This window comes from Balaenoptera acutorostrata, chromosome 10 (assembly GCF_949987535.1).
Source record: "Balaenoptera acutorostrata chromosome 10, mBalAcu1.1, whole genome shotgun sequence".
In the NCBI taxonomy this organism is placed as follows: Eukaryota; Metazoa; Chordata; class Mammalia; order Artiodactyla; family Balaenopteridae; genus Balaenoptera; species Balaenoptera acutorostrata.
The window spans coordinates 18,287,918-18,305,497 of NC_080073.1; the positions used below are offsets into that span (position 1 = coordinate 18,287,918).

General features: G+C 40.5%; 1 protein-coding gene across 1 annotated transcript in view; it reads left to right on the forward strand.

The window, feature by feature from the left end:
- The first annotated feature begins 1,107 nt into the window (after positions 1 to 1,107).
- Positions 1,108 to 17,580, forward strand: part of SHQ1 (SHQ1, H/ACA ribonucleoprotein assembly factor) — a 90,152-nt gene continuing 73,679 nt past the window's right edge. Inside the window, 5 exon segments of the mRNA XM_028169109.2 lie at positions 1,108 to 1,366; positions 5,464 to 5,528; positions 7,200 to 7,322; positions 8,325 to 8,485; positions 14,419 to 14,531. Coding sequence (XP_028024910.2) covers positions 1,224 to 1,366; positions 5,464 to 5,528; positions 7,200 to 7,322; positions 8,325 to 8,485; positions 14,419 to 14,531 — 605 coding nt within the window. The 5' untranslated portion in view covers positions 1,108 to 1,223.

Here is a 17,580-nt window from a genome sequence, read left to right on the forward strand (position 1 = left end):
GACTTTCACCCATCTTCCACTGATACTTAAACCCAGGAAATAAAAACATTTCCTGGACTATTCTAGTTACTGGTGGAATAACAGGAAATAAAATGAGAGGGAAGGAAGGCCAAGGGAATATGCATGGGAGGAGGGAGACTAGTGAGAGAGGCATTGGGAGAGTATGACCAGCATAGAGTAAAGAGGGGAAATACAAGGAAGAGAAGGAAAAAAGACAGAAAAGAGGACCTCGATTAAGTGTAAGGAGAAAAGTGAGAAAATGAAAGAGGGGAAAGTACAGAGGCATTGCAATTCGTCAATTACAGGCACTAACTGTTTAAGAGTCAGACGTTCTGGGTTTTGGTAATTGTGAAATGCATGATTATAAGACATATTGCTTAATCTCTGTGAGTCGTGTTCTTCGGAGTTCGTGGTATAGATTAAACGAGTTAAGTGGGATGGACGCTCTCTAAACGAGAAAATTCTTTTAAAATAGGAACTAGGAAGAGGAGAGAAAGTGGCAGAAAAAGATACAGGGAGAGGGACGTGTAGGGGGAGAAGGAGGAGATAGAAATCGGTAGAGAAAGACGGAGAGGGAGAGGGAGAAAGGGGAATTGTTGACAAAGCAGGTGAGAACTAAGGAAAACCACAGTAACGATGCTTCTGTGGCTACTGCGGTGACGGCTCCAACACACCGAACACTGACAGCTTGCCAGGTATGTTGTTAGAGCTTTACATGCATAATTTCATGCTGTACTCACATCATCTCTACGACTCTATGTTCTAGCCTCATTTTATAGAAGAGGTATCTGAAGTACAGAGAGGTTTTGTAACTTTCCCAAGGTCTTACAGCTGCGAATTGGAGAGAAGGGATTCAAACGCGGGTCTCTCTGCCTGCAAAGCCAATGTTCAAATCATCTCTAAGAACCTCCAAAGAGGCTTGGTGGGTCTAAGGCGGACTCTAGCCCAGGTTCTTCCAAGTTATGCCCTGGGTTCAATTTCTGCGCCCAAAGGCTCATTCACTGTGTTCTTTCTCCACCTCCCCACTAACAGCGTCCCGTCTCCACGGAGATCGCCGTGGGGCGGGACTTCCTTTCTCACGCACGAGCATTTCCGCCTCGAGCCGGAAGCGCCGTGCCTAACAGAAGGGGTACCGGAGCGTGGGGACTTCTTTGAGAGTTTGAGTGGCAGGACTGCGACTGCTGCGAGGGTGACTGACTTGGGCACCAGAGTCCGGCGTGGTGATGCTGACCCCGGCGTTCGACCTTAGCCAGGACCCCGACTTCCTGACTGTCGCCATCCGCGTGCCCTACGCCCGGGTCTCCGAGTTCGACGTCTACTTCGAGGGGGTCGACTTCAAGTTCTACGCCAAGCCGTACTTTCTCAGGCGAGTTCCGGGTGCCTGGCTCCGGGAAAAGCGTGTTTTGGGGATTCATTTATACATTTATTCACTCATTAAGTAACTGCTTATCGAGGGAGGATGAAAGAACAAGAGAGCGCTTCTCAGCATCACGACTACGTTTTCCCGAGATCCCTGCAGCACGTGCTGAGGAAGCGAACTCTTCCAGGCGTGCGCTCTGGATGCTGCAGAAGCTCATCCTTTCTTAAACCTTACATCCCCGCCTGGAAGAGATTCCGGAGCCACTGTAAAACGTGGAGTTTGGGACCATATCGCCTTTCCATTTTCCGTCCTGTTGCCCTAGTTCTTGTCCCCTTTTCTGTTTTCTTTTCGCTCTGCGTTAGTCGTCCTTGCCCTGGGACGGCGCGCGCTGCCTTCCCAGCTGACCCGTCCATTTGACTTTTCTCAGTCCACGTTCTGTTCCCCGACCTCTTGGCTGACCGCTCCCTATTCCCTGAAATTTTCGCCTTCTTTGGCCCCGCCGACGCCAAAGTCGTCTCGTTCTCCTACCTCCTCGTTGTCTGCTTCTCTGTTTGGTTTTGCCCTTTCGTTGTGATTGTCGTCCCCCAAGCCTCAGGGAGGGACCTTCAGCACTTGTCTGTTTGCATTTTTCTCCTTGAAGAACCGTAGCAGCAGTGGTAACAGCTAACCCCTTCTCCTCCCCTTTCGTGTGGCGGGCAAGCAGTGCGTGTAAGTGGCAGGTTAAGTACTTGTGTGCATTGTCTCATTTTACCTGGACAGCGATCCATGGAGATAGGCATTATTATTAGCCCCATTTTAGAGAGGACACAGCCAGATTATTCTTTTTTTTTTTTTTTTTTAGAAATTCACGTTCTTTTATTTATTTATTTATTTATTTATTTATGACTGTGTTGAGTCTTCGTTTCTGTGCGAGGGCTTTCTCTAGTTGCGGCAAGTGGGGACCACTCTTCATCGCGGTGCGCGGGCCTCTCACCATCGCGGCCTCTCTTGTTGCGGAGCACAGGCTCCAGACGCGCAGGCTCAGTAATTGTGGCTCACGGGCCCAGTTGCTCCGTGGCATGTGGGATCTTCCCAGACCAGGGCTCGAACCCGTGTCCCCTGCATTGGCAGGCAGATTCTCAACCACTGCGCCACCAGGGAAGCCCAGCCAGATTATTCTTACTTAACATTGTCAATACCTTGTTCTCTCCTTTCTGCCGAGGGAAAATCCATTCCCTTCATCTTTCTCATTCCAGCCTAACTTTCCTGTCCAACTAAATACTTTCCCAGCACAGACATTGCTCTTGAGTGGAGCTGGTTCCTTCACTGGGCCTGAACCAGTTTTGCTCAGGTATCTATTAGGCCTTAACTTAACCCACCTATTTGAATATATTGCATTTCCCTACTTCTTCACTCTTTCGTTCTTTGGCTTGATTTATCTAGCTCATGGTATATTCCAGACTCTGTTTTTGGTATTGGAGATGTGGTGGTGTCTTACGTAGTTTTCATTCTTGTGGGGAGAGAAAAACAATAAACAAACAAGTAAACATATAACTACAAATTGTGGTAATTTCTCTGAAGGAAAATAAAGTGCACTGATAGAGAATAAAAAGGAGCCTGTGTTTATACAAAGTGGCCAAGGAAAGCCTTTCTGAAGAGGTGACATTTAAGCCAGAACATGAAGAATGGGTAGAAGATGATGATGGTGTTAGCAAACATTTATTGACTTTTTACTTCGGGTTAGTGCTTTATGTAAATTATCTCACTTGATTTTAGGACAGTCCTACAAAGTAGGTTCTGTTATTTAGCCATGTTAGAGATGAGAGCACAGAGGCTCAGAGAAAAGATTAAATGAGATAGGATTGTAAAATAAATACAATACAATAAAAATTTCAAAATAAAAGCCACTTGCTTAAGTTTGGGAGTTTTGATGAAGACAAAGTAAGAGGACATGTGTGAAGCAATTTAAAGAGTAGTTTTAATACAAATTCATCCATTCCTCGGGTAACAGAGGCTTGGGAGTTGTGGGTCTGAGCACACTTAAGTTCTGTGACTTTTGGCAAGTTATTTAGTCTCAGTTTCCTAATCTGTAAAATGGGACTAATATTGGTGATCTTACAGAGTTGATGTGAGGATTGAGATAATACATGCGTGATCCTTATTACTGTGCCTGGTAATTATGTGTTCAATAAATGGTAGGTATTATTATTTATTAAGAGCATCTTACTGTTGCAGTTATCTGCTGCCAAATAACCAGTCAAACCTAATGGTGTAAAACAACAATCATTTAACTCCCTCTCCTGGTTTTTGTGCCTTAGAAATTTGGTAAGGGCTTGGCTGAGCTGTTCTGGCTTGAGGTCTTTAATTTAGTTGTAATCACATGGTGGCTAGACCTGGGACAGGAAGGGCTGAAGCAACTGGGGACTGATAGGGTGGGTGGAGGAGGGAATCTCTTCTCGTGTGGTCTCAGGACCTCCCTGTGTGGTCTGTTTTCATGGTTTACTTTGTGATTCCTTCAGGGAGTTGCACCACTTCCATGATACCTGAAGGTTTTAAGAGCAAATACTTCAAGGAGCAAGGCAGAATCCATGTCATCTTTTATAACCTAACCTCAGAAATCACAGTGTCACTTCTGCTATATTATATTGGTTAAAACAGTTCCAGAAGCCCACTCACTTTTAAGGGGAGGGGACATAGAAGGCACTGGTGGGAGGAGTGATGTGAGATGGGCCATCTTTGGAAATACAGTTTGCTACAGTATATCAGAGATGGATAAAACCTCACCCCTCTCCTTGAGGAATTGAGAGTCTAGCAGGGAAGGCAGATCTGTGAGCAAATATGATTTCACCATCATGCATTACGAATTTAACTCTATAGTTACAAAGAGTTTAGGAAAAGGGAGACGATAATAATAGTTTACATTTTCTGAATGCTTGCCTACTGTACTAGCCACTAAGCTTTTTGCATTATCCTTTCTTCCTCACAGTAACCCTAGGATAGATTCTGTTATTTTTCCCTTTTTATAAATGACGAATATGAGCCTTGAAGTTAATGAACTTGTACCAAGAAAGTTACAGAGCTAGTAAATGGCACAACTTGGACTTAAGTCCACAAATGGACTTAATTCAGATTCTGAGAGTAAAGTTAGTGTTTGTATCCATGATAACAAACTAATGTATTCGTAACTGAATCTTTAGGCTGAGTTTAGAAGAGATTTTTGTTTGGAAAATGTGTTGTAGCTTCAGAAAACATTGGGATCAAAGGTAGGTAGGTTGGAAAGCCCCGGACCTTTTGGGGTCTGCCAAGTTTGATGATGATGATGATGGTGATGATGTTAGAATAGGTAGCATGGAGGAGGGGAGTGTGGGAGGAAAGGAGGTTCATATTTTAAGTTTGGAGTGGAATGGAGCTGGCCTCATATGTAGTACTGGTGAGTTTAAATTATCTAGTCAGTATCAAGGCAGCCATAGAAGCTTTTTTAATAGAAAAGTGACAATCAAATTTCTGTTTTAGAAGAATTCTTTTGGGGCCTCAGTGGAAGACTGACTGACCCAGGGTGAAACTGCAAACAGGGAAATCAGTTCATGTCCTTTAGTAGGAAAGAGGGGGAAATCCCCATATAGTATTAATGAGATATGAGAAAAACACTTTTGCTTTCTGCCTTTTTTTTTTTTACTACTTAAAAGTAGTAATTTGCCCAATATAAACAGTTGGTTTTGTTGGTTCTTTATTCTTTCTCATTTCTTGATTCTTTTTTTTTTTTTTTTGGAAGCTCATTAGTATATTAGTTTTATTGAACCCATGCTGTATCAGGCACCAGATATATAAATAACTCTCACTCAGAAGGGAAAAAACTATAACAGTAATGATAGCTAATATTTGTTGTGGCTTTTCTTTTTAAGTGTTTTATCAGTGATGAGCGCCTATTCAAACAGAAAGATGAGTCATCTCAGATTTCTTCTTAGCTAGAGAAGAAATATAAGTTATTTAGTTTGTAAAATTTAAATGCTAGGATTATCCTTTTAAAATTGTTGATTTCAGTGGTTGATGTTTACTGTCACGGATGGTCCCTTATGATGCTTTGTAACTTACGGACTTCATGAGACCTTTTATTAAATCTGCAGATTAACCCTTCCTGGAAGAATTGTAGAAAATGGAAGCGAGCAGGGATCCTATGCTGCAGATAAAGGTATTGCCTTTGGAACTTTGGTTAGTTTTTTTTCTTTGGATTCTTCCTGTTGGAGTAGTTAAATAATAATCTCATGTACTATGGGGACCTTTAGGTGTATGGCAAGTGCAATCTGCCCCTGTCACTTTTTATTGTTTCTTAATGTCCAATGCCTGTTATTCATGGATTTTTAACAATTACAATTTCCTCAGTCCTTTAAAGTACTTCACAATATTCTTTAAAGTAAAGTTCAATTAGTTATATACTCTGGCTTTGCTTTCTAGAAGTTTTATTTCCTGCTTCTCCCTCCATTTAGTAAGTGTTTAAAAGTTAAAGTTAGATTGTGGGAGGTGACTGATTAGAAAAGATGTGGATGATTTTTGTAAGTTGTGAGTCGAATGTTTCTTGTACAGTTTTCTTTTTTTTCTTTTTAAAAATTTAAAAAATTTATTTTTTTATTGAAGTGTAATTGATTTACAATATTGTGTTAGTTTCAGGTGTACAGCAAAGTGATTCAGTATGTATATATATTCATATTTATATATATGTATTCATATATATATTCTTTTTTCTTGTGCAATTTTCAATCTTAAAATTTAATTACATGTAGGTGAGAGAGAAGCTGTCCATAGGGGGCATTTAAGGGCTGATTGAATTTTCTACTCCTAATTGATAAGCCCTTCATTTCAACTCGTCTTGAAACCATTTATTTTCCTTCTGTAGAAACCACTGGATTTTCCTTTGTCACTGGATCTGGAGTAAGAATAAACTTGTGTACTGTTGTGTGATTTATTCAGTGACTATTTATTGACCTCAGTGAACTAGAGTAAGTGAGGAAAGATAGGATGAAACAGTTAAATGACAGAGTTCTAACCCATAGCACAATATAACTAATGTGGTAATAAAGTATAATGAAACTGCCTTTCTAGGTAGTAAATCTGCTTTTAATTGCAGTAAGTTGCATACGGAAGCAAAGTTATTAAATCTTGAAAGTACATGGGGGTTTAAGAAGGTTATATATATGGAAATATTTGGGTTTAGTTGTAGCTTATACATTAGAATATGGGTTAAGTGCACTGAAAGAGGTAAACTGTTTTAAAATATGAGTAGTGAATAACGTAATCCATTCATAGACAAGCCTAGATGAAGCTGATAAACCCAGTCAAGGAAAGAAAAGGAGTACCCAGATGGAATTTGGGTCTGCGTTAGACAGATTTTAGGGATATATCTCTTGAGATATCAAGAACTTTATCAAGCCATCATTGCCTTATTTAAGATTTCATGTATATTTGAAACTGCTGCTATTCTTCATTGGATTAAATATCCTGATTTTCCCCCCGAGTCCAGAAATAAATCTTATGAATAGCTACGGCTAACCCTAAGCTATTGCCTTCTCAGGCCATTGTGTTTTTGACTTGAACCTTTAATATTATAAATAGGTGAAGGTGATATTGGGTAGGATTTAAGCATTCTGTGGCTTTAACAGATTAATTTCTCATAGAGGTGACAGCTGAATCAGTGGTTCTGAAAAATCTTGTTTGAGCCTTTTTCACTAACTATATAATAAGGGCGTAATTTTGGAACTCTATGTAATAGAATTACAGTTTACCAAGATACCTGTTTCTTAACTGTATTTGTGAAGTCTTTGAATTTTTAAATCTAGCTAAGCATAAAACAAATTTTATCTTTAAGGAATTTTTACCATTCGATTGCCCAAAGAAACTCCTGGCCAGCATTTTGAAGGGCTGAACATGTTAACTGCTCTACTGGCACCAAGAAAATCCAGGACTGCAAAACCACTTGTGGAAGAAATAGGTATGTTTATTGCCTTTGGGAAGAAATACAGGTAAACGAATATTTGGAATGCTGTGTGTTTCTAGGGGAAAAGGGATATAGCAAACAGGAAATTGGAGAAAATACTTCAGGTGACAAGATAAGGAGGTCATGTGACACCATGTGAAAATAGATCATTTGCTGACACATAATTTAAAGACATAAACAACTCTTTTGAACCTGTAGGTCAGTCATGTTTTGGGACGAATTGAAATAGCATCTCTGTGTTTGGCAAAATATTGGCCTCTTGAGCTAAAATCAGAAGCTTACAATTCAGTGTAGTAAATATAAAGGGAACACTGCCTAGGTCAAGAAATGGAACATTTCCCACATCCTGGAATCCTACCCTGGTTATTTCACCCTCCTTACTCTCCAAGGTGACCACTACCCTCAGTGTTGCCTGCTTTTGAATTGTATATATAATTCATACAGTAGGCGTTGTTTGCTGTCTGGCTTCTTTCACATAACATTTTTGTGAGATTTATCCACATATAGCTGAGATCTGTTTTACTTTCATTGCATTTATTATTTATGCATCCTACCACTGATGGAACTTTGGGTTGGCTCCATTTTTTTTTTTTTTTTTTTCGCTAATAAGAATAGTGAGACTAGGAGTGGGCGAAATAGGTAAAGGGGATTAAGACATACAAACCTCCAGTGACATAATAAGCAAGCCACGGTGATGTAATATACAGTGTAAGGAATATGGTCAATAGTGGTGTAATAACTTTGTAAGGAGACAGATGGTGATCATTTCGTAATGTTTGCCAATGTCAAATCATTATGTAGTACACCTGAAATGAACCTAGTATGGTACATTAACTGTATTTCAATTAAAGGAAAAAAAAGAATAGCGGGGCTATTCATATCCTTATACATGTCTTTTGGGGTACATGGGCAGGCATTTTTTTCCTATACTTTTTCTTCCCCAAGTTGTACCTAGGAAATCCAATGCTTTAACAAATTAGTATTTCACACATTTAGGTGCTTCTGAGGTTTCTGAGGAAGGAGTAGAAGATGACGATGAAGAGTTTGATTGGGAAGTTGAACAGTCCCCCTATGAAGAGGTACCAGAAAGTACTTTGAATCCGGAGTGCCGCTATGGGTTTGGAAACTTACGCTCAGGAGTGTTTCAGCGGTTACAGGTACGTTTTTCTAAAAGACTTCGGTATATACCAAGGGTTTTACCATTTGTGTATTTTAATTTCAGTTCTGCTCACACCTGGAGGTTTTTTATGAAGATTGTAGGAGGTGACGTATTTAGAGCACAAACCACAGCTCCTTGTACGTAGTCGTTAGACGGACGTTCACTCCCTTCCATTGCACTGGCTGTGCTGCCCAGTCTCACTGCGCTTACACATGGAAGGCGTCCTGGTCTCTTTTTTTTTCCCCTTCATTTGTTATTGTAGACATGAAGTTTCCAAAATACAGAACAGAACCCCTCTCTCATCATACTTCCTGAAAAGCTTTATGTTTTATACCTCTAAAAAATGAAAATCGTATACTTGTGGCTTGATGTCTCTTCTGTTTTATATGTAAATGAGACAGAATATTCCTGGTGAGAATGGGTTTGTGGCTTTTGATGAAATTGTTTAGTTCTTGATATACAGTAGGCACGTTTGTTTATTTACTCTTGATGGGGGTTGAATGTAATCTCTTGTTAAAATCTGATCATTTGTCAGTTAGGCTAAAAAGGAATGACATTACTCTTTCTGTTCCTCAAACAATGTAGTAAATTCTACTTCATGAATGAAATGGAGATTCTGGATTATTTTCTATTTATGTTGTATTATAGAAAACAACATAATGGGGTCTTAATTTTTTTTTAATGAAAGAAATGGTGGCGAACAGTTTTTTATTTTAACTTCATCCCTGTCTGGGTAGAGGATGTTAAACCTGCTTAGCATGTGGTTTATGATAGTAAGACATATTTGAGTCTGCTAAGGAAAGTTAAAGGACCTATGTTTTAGTCCCACTTGTACCTCTGTTTAGATTTCGGATGCAGGCCAGTTATTTGACCACAAATAAGTTTCGTCTCCTCTTTGTAAAATAGGGATAAATTTGCTCACCTACTTTACAAGGCCATTTAGAAAATTTAAGGAGATGCTACATTGTGAAAACTCTTTGACAAAAAGAATAGGATGCTAAAAAGACCTCTGCCCTTGAGAAATGTAAAATGCTCTCAAGACTCCTTAAAGGGAACAAAACTGGGAGTTACTTAAGAGCAGATATTGCTGATGAGATACTTCGTTCAGAACCTTATGTTTTTCTGCTGAGTTACGGTTTCTCTGTATTCTCTCTCCCTGATCACATTCCCAGGTCATCTCTGAGGTAGTAAGAGTAGAGTCAGTTTTTTCTACAGCAGAAACTGCAGCAAATGGATCTTAATTGTTTGGCCGAGAGTAGTTTGTGGTCAGTCTATTTTGGGATTACCCGTCTAAAGCTATAAAGGAATGAGAGAGAGAGAAAAAAAAAAAAAAAAAAAATATATATATATATATATATATGTATATATATATATATTCTTTTTCAGATTCTTTTCCCTTATAGGTTATTACAAAATATTGAGTATAGTTCCCTGTGCTATACAGTAGGTCCTTGTTGGTTATCTATTATATATAGTAGTGTGTATATGTTAATCCCAAACTCCTAGTTTATTCCCCCATCCAAGACCTTTTTCTGCTAGTAAACCAGCCAGAGGAAACTGAGACCATTATTGCATAAATAAGAGCTTTGAGAACATCTATTTTAAAATGATGTGTTTAAGAAACCACTGTTTTCTCAAATAGTGAGAAAATGTTTTCTCACAAGTTTATAGTTTCTCTTGTGCTGCCTTTGGATGAGAAAATATCCATAAAGTTTTGCTGACTACTCATATTTTACTAGTATTTTTAGTCTCTTTCCACCACCACCCCTTTAAATGAAATAGAGCTTCATTTTTCTCTGATGATAAAAGTGATACGTATTCATTATGAAAGTACAATATAAAAGAAAGTAAAACATCATCCATATTTCCAATACCCAGGTATCTTCTCTGAATTGAATAATTTAACCCTTTATTGGGGGAGAAGGTATAATCCTTCATATTTTTTTTCCCACCAGCCATTTACACAGGGTTGGCTTGTGAGTGTCTGTATTTTATACTGATACTGAGACGGAAATAAAAATATGTGTGCTGAAACAAATTCTCTGTCACCCCCCTCCCCATACAGACACGTGAGCGTGCGCTCTCTCTCTCTCTCTCTCTCTCTCTCTCTGTCTCTTTTCTGAAGTTGCTGCCAGCCACAGGGCGCCTTTGGAAAGCTGCCCTGGCCACTCCAAGTCAGGGCTTCACAGCAGGCTCCTGGTGACAGTGGCTGCCAGCAGCAACAATCCTAGAGTCTCCGGTCTTTAAATAGCTCTCCTAGCAGTGACCTTAGCAATGCTTTCAAAACAGAAAGAGAATCACTTTCACCCTGCTGTAGTGTGTCATTTCTCATCCTCTTTTCTTCCTTCCCTTTGGTTGACTGATTTCACTACCCCAAGCTAACTTCACTTTTTAGTTTGTTCCAGTTTCTCTTGAGGGTCCAGTGGGCACAGGGCCGCTGCGGATGATCGTGCGAAGGACAGGCCTGGGCGGGGCTTGCACTGCTGTGGACGTTCATGTTCTGCGGGGCACGAACGAGCTGCACAGCCGTGTGGACGCCCTGAGTCTGGAGGCTGGGGGGGGAGGGGGAGAATTCTCTTCTGGCTGTTGAATTCTCACTCCCACAGGAGCAGGGGCCTTGTCTGTAGGTTTATTTCCAGGTCTCCAGCACCCAGAGCAGCATCTAGCCCAGAGCAGACCCTCACACGCTGTTTGCTGAATGAGCAATTTGAAACTGAACACCAGGCACAGTGCTGGGGGTACAGTAAGCAAGAAGATAGACCAGATCTCTGCCCTCATGGAAGATTCTAGTGGAGAGACAGATAGTAATTGTATAAAGTGCAAATCAACAAGATAATTTCAGATACAAGTGAAGGAGAAGGGGGTGATGTGAGAGCCGGGGCGGGGTGGTGCTGTTTTGGCCAGGAGGCCCCGAGAAGGCCTCTTGGAGGAGGTGACATTTGCACTGAGTCCTGAATGACGAGAAGGGTGCTGTAAACACAGAGACTCAGTGTTCCGGAAATGGCAGGAAGTCTGGTGTGTGGCTCCTGTGTACTTGAGCCGGAGGGGAAGGTAGGAGATGAGGTTGAAGTACAAGACAGCAGCTAGATTCTGCAGAGCTTTGAGCCATGGTAAGAGTCCGGGTTTATTCTTGGTGCAGTTAGGGTTCTGAGATGCCTGGGGTTACTTCGGTCCAGTTATCCTCTGAAATGTGAGCTTGAAAGATTATACCCCGTTGTTGACCTTGTATCTGGTCCAGGTGAAATAATGAAGCAGGACATTATAATCCTCCCCGGCTCCCTGATTTTTTTTTTTTTTTTTCTTACTACTTGCAAGTGAGGAAGCTGAAGAGGAGGGAGGGTATGTGCTCTCAATAGGAAGTCAGCCCCTGAGCCACCGGGAAGAGCAGTGGAGCAGGGAGTCAGAGAGAAAGAAACTGACATTCTTGAATGATCATACCCCGTACTTAACGCCTTGCTCATATTACTTCATTTAACCCTTCTAACAGCCTATGGGAGACAGAATGCTGTCCTCCACCCCCGCCCCTGATGTCCACGTACTGACCCCCACGTACTAATTACATGGCGAAAGGGACTGCGCACCCGCGATGAGGCTGAGGATCTTGCGATGGGGCGATTATCCTGGATTATCCAGGTGGGCCCTATCTGAGCACAGGGTCTTTACAAGAGGGAGGTAGGAGAGTCAAAGTGAAAACAGAGCAGCAAGCGCAGGATGACGGAAGCCGAGGGAGAAGGAGCCTTGTGATGAGGGGCTGCCAGGCCAGGAGTGAGGACAGCCGGCCTCCAAGGTGGAAAGGGCAGAAAAACACACGGTCCCGCGGAACGTCCGAAAAGGCACCAGCCCTGCCTTCGCCTTCGTTTTAGCCCAGTGAGACTGACCTTGGACTTGTGACCTCTAGACCTGTACGTTTGTGTTGTGTTAAGCCACGTTTGTGGCAGTTTGTTACGGCAGCAGGAGGAAAGTAGTCCCAGCCTTGTGACGGAGGTGTGTGTAGTTTGTTCACAGGATGCTGAGGCTCAGAGAGGCTGCACAATTAGACTGGACCTGGCTTTTAGATTCAGTTTGTCTAACTCCAGAGTCACAGTTCTTCTGCCTCATCAGGCTGTGTTCAGACATGTGTGTGTGTCGTGGTGGGCAGGAGGCAGGGAGCTCCTTGGGGCTCGAAGGAGGGAACAAATCCGGGAACTGGAGGCTGCTGGGGAGAGGGACTTGGGGTCCCCGGGCAGGAAGCGGCTCCGAGTGCTCGTCCAGCGGAGGGGAGTCCTCGGCTCCCGCGAGGCCCGCATCACCCCCCTCCTGGCTCTGTGGCTGAGGGGCCGATGCCGGGCAGGTGAGGAGGCAGAGAAGCGAGGAAGCGTCCAGGTGGTCCTGCTCAGGGGAGAGATGCTTCTGATGGGTGAAACCAGAGCTCTGAGAGCGTCTTCCCATGGAAGCCTTGCTGCACGCTTGTACACTTTGTGTTGTGAGTGCTCTATTTACAGTTTATTTTGCATTGAATAAACTTGCGGGTTGCCCCGAGAATCTCTGTTATTTATCGTAGTATGTCTCTAGGAAAATACATTCTGAGTCTTCCAAAAGTAAATTGTAAAAGCACTTTCGGAATGCAAACTTTTCTAAGTTTGGGGACAGCCAGTGATCTGATTTTTGCCCAGAATGTTTGTACTTAAAAAGTATTAAGATGTTCTGGATGTGACTTCCAAAAAGTTCCCTGGGCCCCTTCGTTGTACTAGAATGTGCTTATATTAAATGTTGTTGATGTTACTTGAGCTCAGTGGATTGTGATAGGGGTGAGAGATTTTTTTTTTAAGTGCAGAAATTACGATTGTGTGCGGAGTTCTGTATCCTAGTCTCCCTGGCCGATTCTGTGTAGCTGGTTTCATTGTAGTGATTTTGCTGTGCTATAGCTGTCGACTTTAAGCCTGGGTATTAGGCACTAACCTACCATTCAATTTACAAGTCTGTTCTAATGGTTTGCGTTCACAACTGTCTACCAAGTTATTTCCCTTGACTTCTTTTCAGCTAATAGTCTTCAAGCTGCTTCCGGTTTGCCTACTTATCCCTTGCGGTCGGTAGTAGGAATGGGCAGACTGAAGAAAGAAAAGAAGATAGAGCTTTAGGAGTATTTTGCATTGTACAAAGTTTCTTTTCTTCATAATTCTGATCAAAAGAAAAAAGACCATGTGGTATTGTAGGTGGTTTTACTAATACACCTGTTTTCTGTAGGGTTGGGCTTAGGAAACAAGCCATATAGCAGTATGTATTCATCCAGGTGAAGATGATTACAGTAAGGTTGAATATTACTTGGGATTGGATTTGTAAATTTTCAAATGGAAAGTCATATCTATCAAAATTGCCCTTAACAGTTCTCGTTAGGGGTGAGAAGGGACAAGGAAATAAGGACAGAGCCCAGAGTTGGCTTGGCCTTGGGGGGGTCGACTGGATAGCCTGCATTTCTGTTCAAGGCGAGTATTTACAGGGACACGGAAGTTAGCAAGTTTTGGTTTGCTGACTGTGGCACCCCTGGCAGCAGGAGCTCTGTCTTGGGTCTAGAAATTTATTTCAACTTGCCTTTCATAACTTTCAAATCTCTGGGAGTAAATGGGGGAATGAATGCAGAATTAAATGTTCCTGTTTGCTTGCAGAGGATTATTCTGTTTTTCATGTTAAACTTCTATAGCCTTAATCTATGTTAACCAGTTTGTTTGTTTTAAGGATTAAATGAAATAATTGATGTGAAAGCTTCTAACCGGGCCTGGCAAGTAGTAGGTGTCTAACAAATATCTGCTGGATTCGAATCTCAGTGTCACAGGTGGTATCACGGCTTACCGATCAATTAGATTCTTCCTGTGATTGGGCATTTTGTCCAAAATGAGATTTTTCACGGCTAAAATAGGAGATAGCAATTATTCTTTCTTTCCTGGGTGTTCTTAGGATGAATTGAGTGATGTTATCGATCTTAAGGATCCAGATTTCACCCCTGCAACCGAACGAAGGCAGAAGCGCCTGGCTGCTGAGCTGGCCAAGTTTGATCCAGATCATTACCTGTGAGTATTGAGGGTTTTTTGTTTTTTTTTTTTGAGGATTGAATAATTTACTTGACGTTGAGTATTTAAAAATTTTTTGAGTATCTTTTTAACTGTTAGGTATTTGCTTTTTTGGGCTCTAGAATTTAGTGATGGCTCACAACCTTTGTTGACATTTGAATTAACCTACAACGGTTATACCTCTGTGATCTTTGTAAGATACTGTTTTTCATTACCTCATTCCAGCACCAGAGAAGTCTTTTGATGTACTTTGAGTTTTTTCCTCGCCAAACTTAAAAATAGAACATTGCATTCATGAGAATATGTACCATTCTTTTCAGAAGACTCTTTGTTGTGATTAATGGTATATATAATTGAAAACATGTTTCAATTTCTTTTAAGAATTTGAATCTACATGTCCCACGTTTCTTGGCTGATCCAGGGTTTTCCCAACACTTTCATCCACTGGCACCTGTAATCGAGGATCTGTTTCAAATTAACAAATAACTGTTCATTAGGGTAGGATATAAATAAAATCTATTTTTAAGTTTTGCTGTATTTCCCACCTGCATTAATTGTGTCTTGAGCCGTCATGTGTCTCTGTCAGGCTTATATTTGTCTAAGGAACGAATCTAATTAATGGGTAAGTAAATAATCACTTGCCTCGGAAAGATTGTGATGTCTCTCATCGGCCACGATAGCAGCACTTCTTTCAAGGAAGTGGTTGTCCCCGGGCCTCTGTGGGTACTCGGTGGCTTTCCTAGGATGTGAGTCGTGTTTTGATGTAGACCTCAATTATTATTCTTCCCAAGCTCTGGGCCCACGATTTTTGAACTGTTACATATGCAGCCATCATCATCGTATTCCCTTATACTTGTATAGTGCTCTCAGCTTGTCAAGTGCTCTCGTGTGATTATTTAATTCAGTTTTCACAACAGCTGAGGAAAGGAGGTTAAGGGACTCATCCAAGGTCACACCACTACTAAGTGGCTCGGCCAGGACTTGAAGAGCCTTTCCCTTTGTCATTTTGTATTTCCTTTTCATGTACACTATTTCAGTTTAACTGCTGCTGCTCTTGTGATTAACATTCTGTCTCCTGTGACACAGTGGGAGACTAATTGGAATGGCAGAAATATATCCTGTGATGTGCACATGGGCTGAGTGATGTGTAGTGATGAATGGGGGAACTCTTCGACGTCCCGAGGGAAGCTCAGTATCGAGCAGTGTGGGTTATATTTTGGAGGACATCTGGGAGATTCAACTCCATTTACATTGCCATTTCTAATTACCTTTATCTCTCCAATTGTGATTTTAAAGGTCCACTGAAGAATAATTTGAAGAAACGCATTTAAAATCATGCTGAATATTTAAAGCAGAAAAATTTCATTGTCAGCAAATTTCCCGGGCAAGCATGAAAACAGATTGAGCTTTACAAGACAGAAATTTCGAGTGGGAGAGAGCTTAATTAACAGAACTGCCTATCTCTTCTCTTCTAAAACTCGAAATATAGCGATATGGCCTGAGAGAATTAAGAAATTGGAATTTATACTTAGCAGTGGGATATTAGAAGCAGCCCTTATTTTTCTCCATCTTCTGGTTCTTTATCCAGAAAACCACATTTTCTTTAATAGTATACATGAAATGTTCTTCGCATTTCTCCAGGAAGAGTTTTTTTTACACGAGTGGCTTAAATTTAGTCACGGGCAAGTTGGAGAGTGGGTATCAGGAGGTAAAGGTTCTTTGTGACTTTTCTGGTAGGAATAAGACTTTGGCTAATTGTCACTTTTGCGTTACTCATTATTTATATTAGCTGACTGACCACCCAAATGTATTATATTAAATGAAGTGCAAGCAAAATTCTTTTAAATTTTCAATTAAATTTTTTTAGCTCAGTGCTTTTTTTGTTGTTCTTAATGGTTAGTACAGTGGAAGAAAAAGTTTATTTTAAATTCTTATCTACCATGCAGACAATACATTGCATGTATTATATTAAACATTTACATCAATATACGTAAATGGGTAATACATAATACATATATATGCCTGTGTAATACATAATATATAATATATTACATTAGCATAATATATGACATTTTCAAGTTGTTTGACTTGTCCTCACAAGTCATGATGTCTCTTCATGTTGTCGGATTTTTTAGGAGCTTAAGGAAAACTAATTTTAATTTCATCCTAAAGCAGAAAGGTAAATTGACTATATACAAAAATTTACACATTTCAAAGGCATATATAAATGACTTCAGATTATTATTGTTTTTAAAATCCTCTGTTGTAAAGTCTGGGTACCAGTGTGTGATTTTTTTTGCCCCCTATGTTTTGCAGCCCAGCAGAATGCTGGGCATATAGATATGATCCATAAACAATTATTTTTTTTTACTATCCATTTCTTACCATTTATGATTCCTTTTGCGTATTATTTTTACAGTAAAATATGTTGAAGGCATCTTGAAACATTCCTTCATAGTCCTTTCCCTTTTGCTTATTATAGCTAAGTTTTCATATTTCTCTTGCTGAGAGTGGTGTTTTTTTTTCCTTCCCAGGCAAAGTGTTTTTTAATTGTTGGCATATTTTTTACTTCAACCAGTTCATAAAATCTCATTTATTTCCTTCTTTGGGAGAAAGTAAAAGAATTTAGTCAACATTCAAAATATCTTATGAGATAAGAAAAGGGACAAAAATGATCGTATAGCATTTGGGGTGCCTTTTTTTGGAACAAGAGAAGGCCCTCTTTATTTATTTGTTTGTTTATTTTTTATTGAGGTATAGTTGATTTACAATATTATATTTGTTTCAGGTGTACAACATAGTGATTCAAAATTGTTATAGATTATACTCCGTTTAACATTATTAAAAAATATCGGTTATATACCCTGTGCTGTACAGTATATCTTTGTAGCCTGTTTATTTTATACATAGTAGTTTGTACCTCCTAATCCGGGGTGTTAAGTAAAATTGTAATGTACAGCGCTATACATTTGTTAAAGAAGATGATAGACTGATCAGGGTTCTGGATTTACTGAGGAAATCTCAAAATGACAAGTAGTAATTAGAAGGC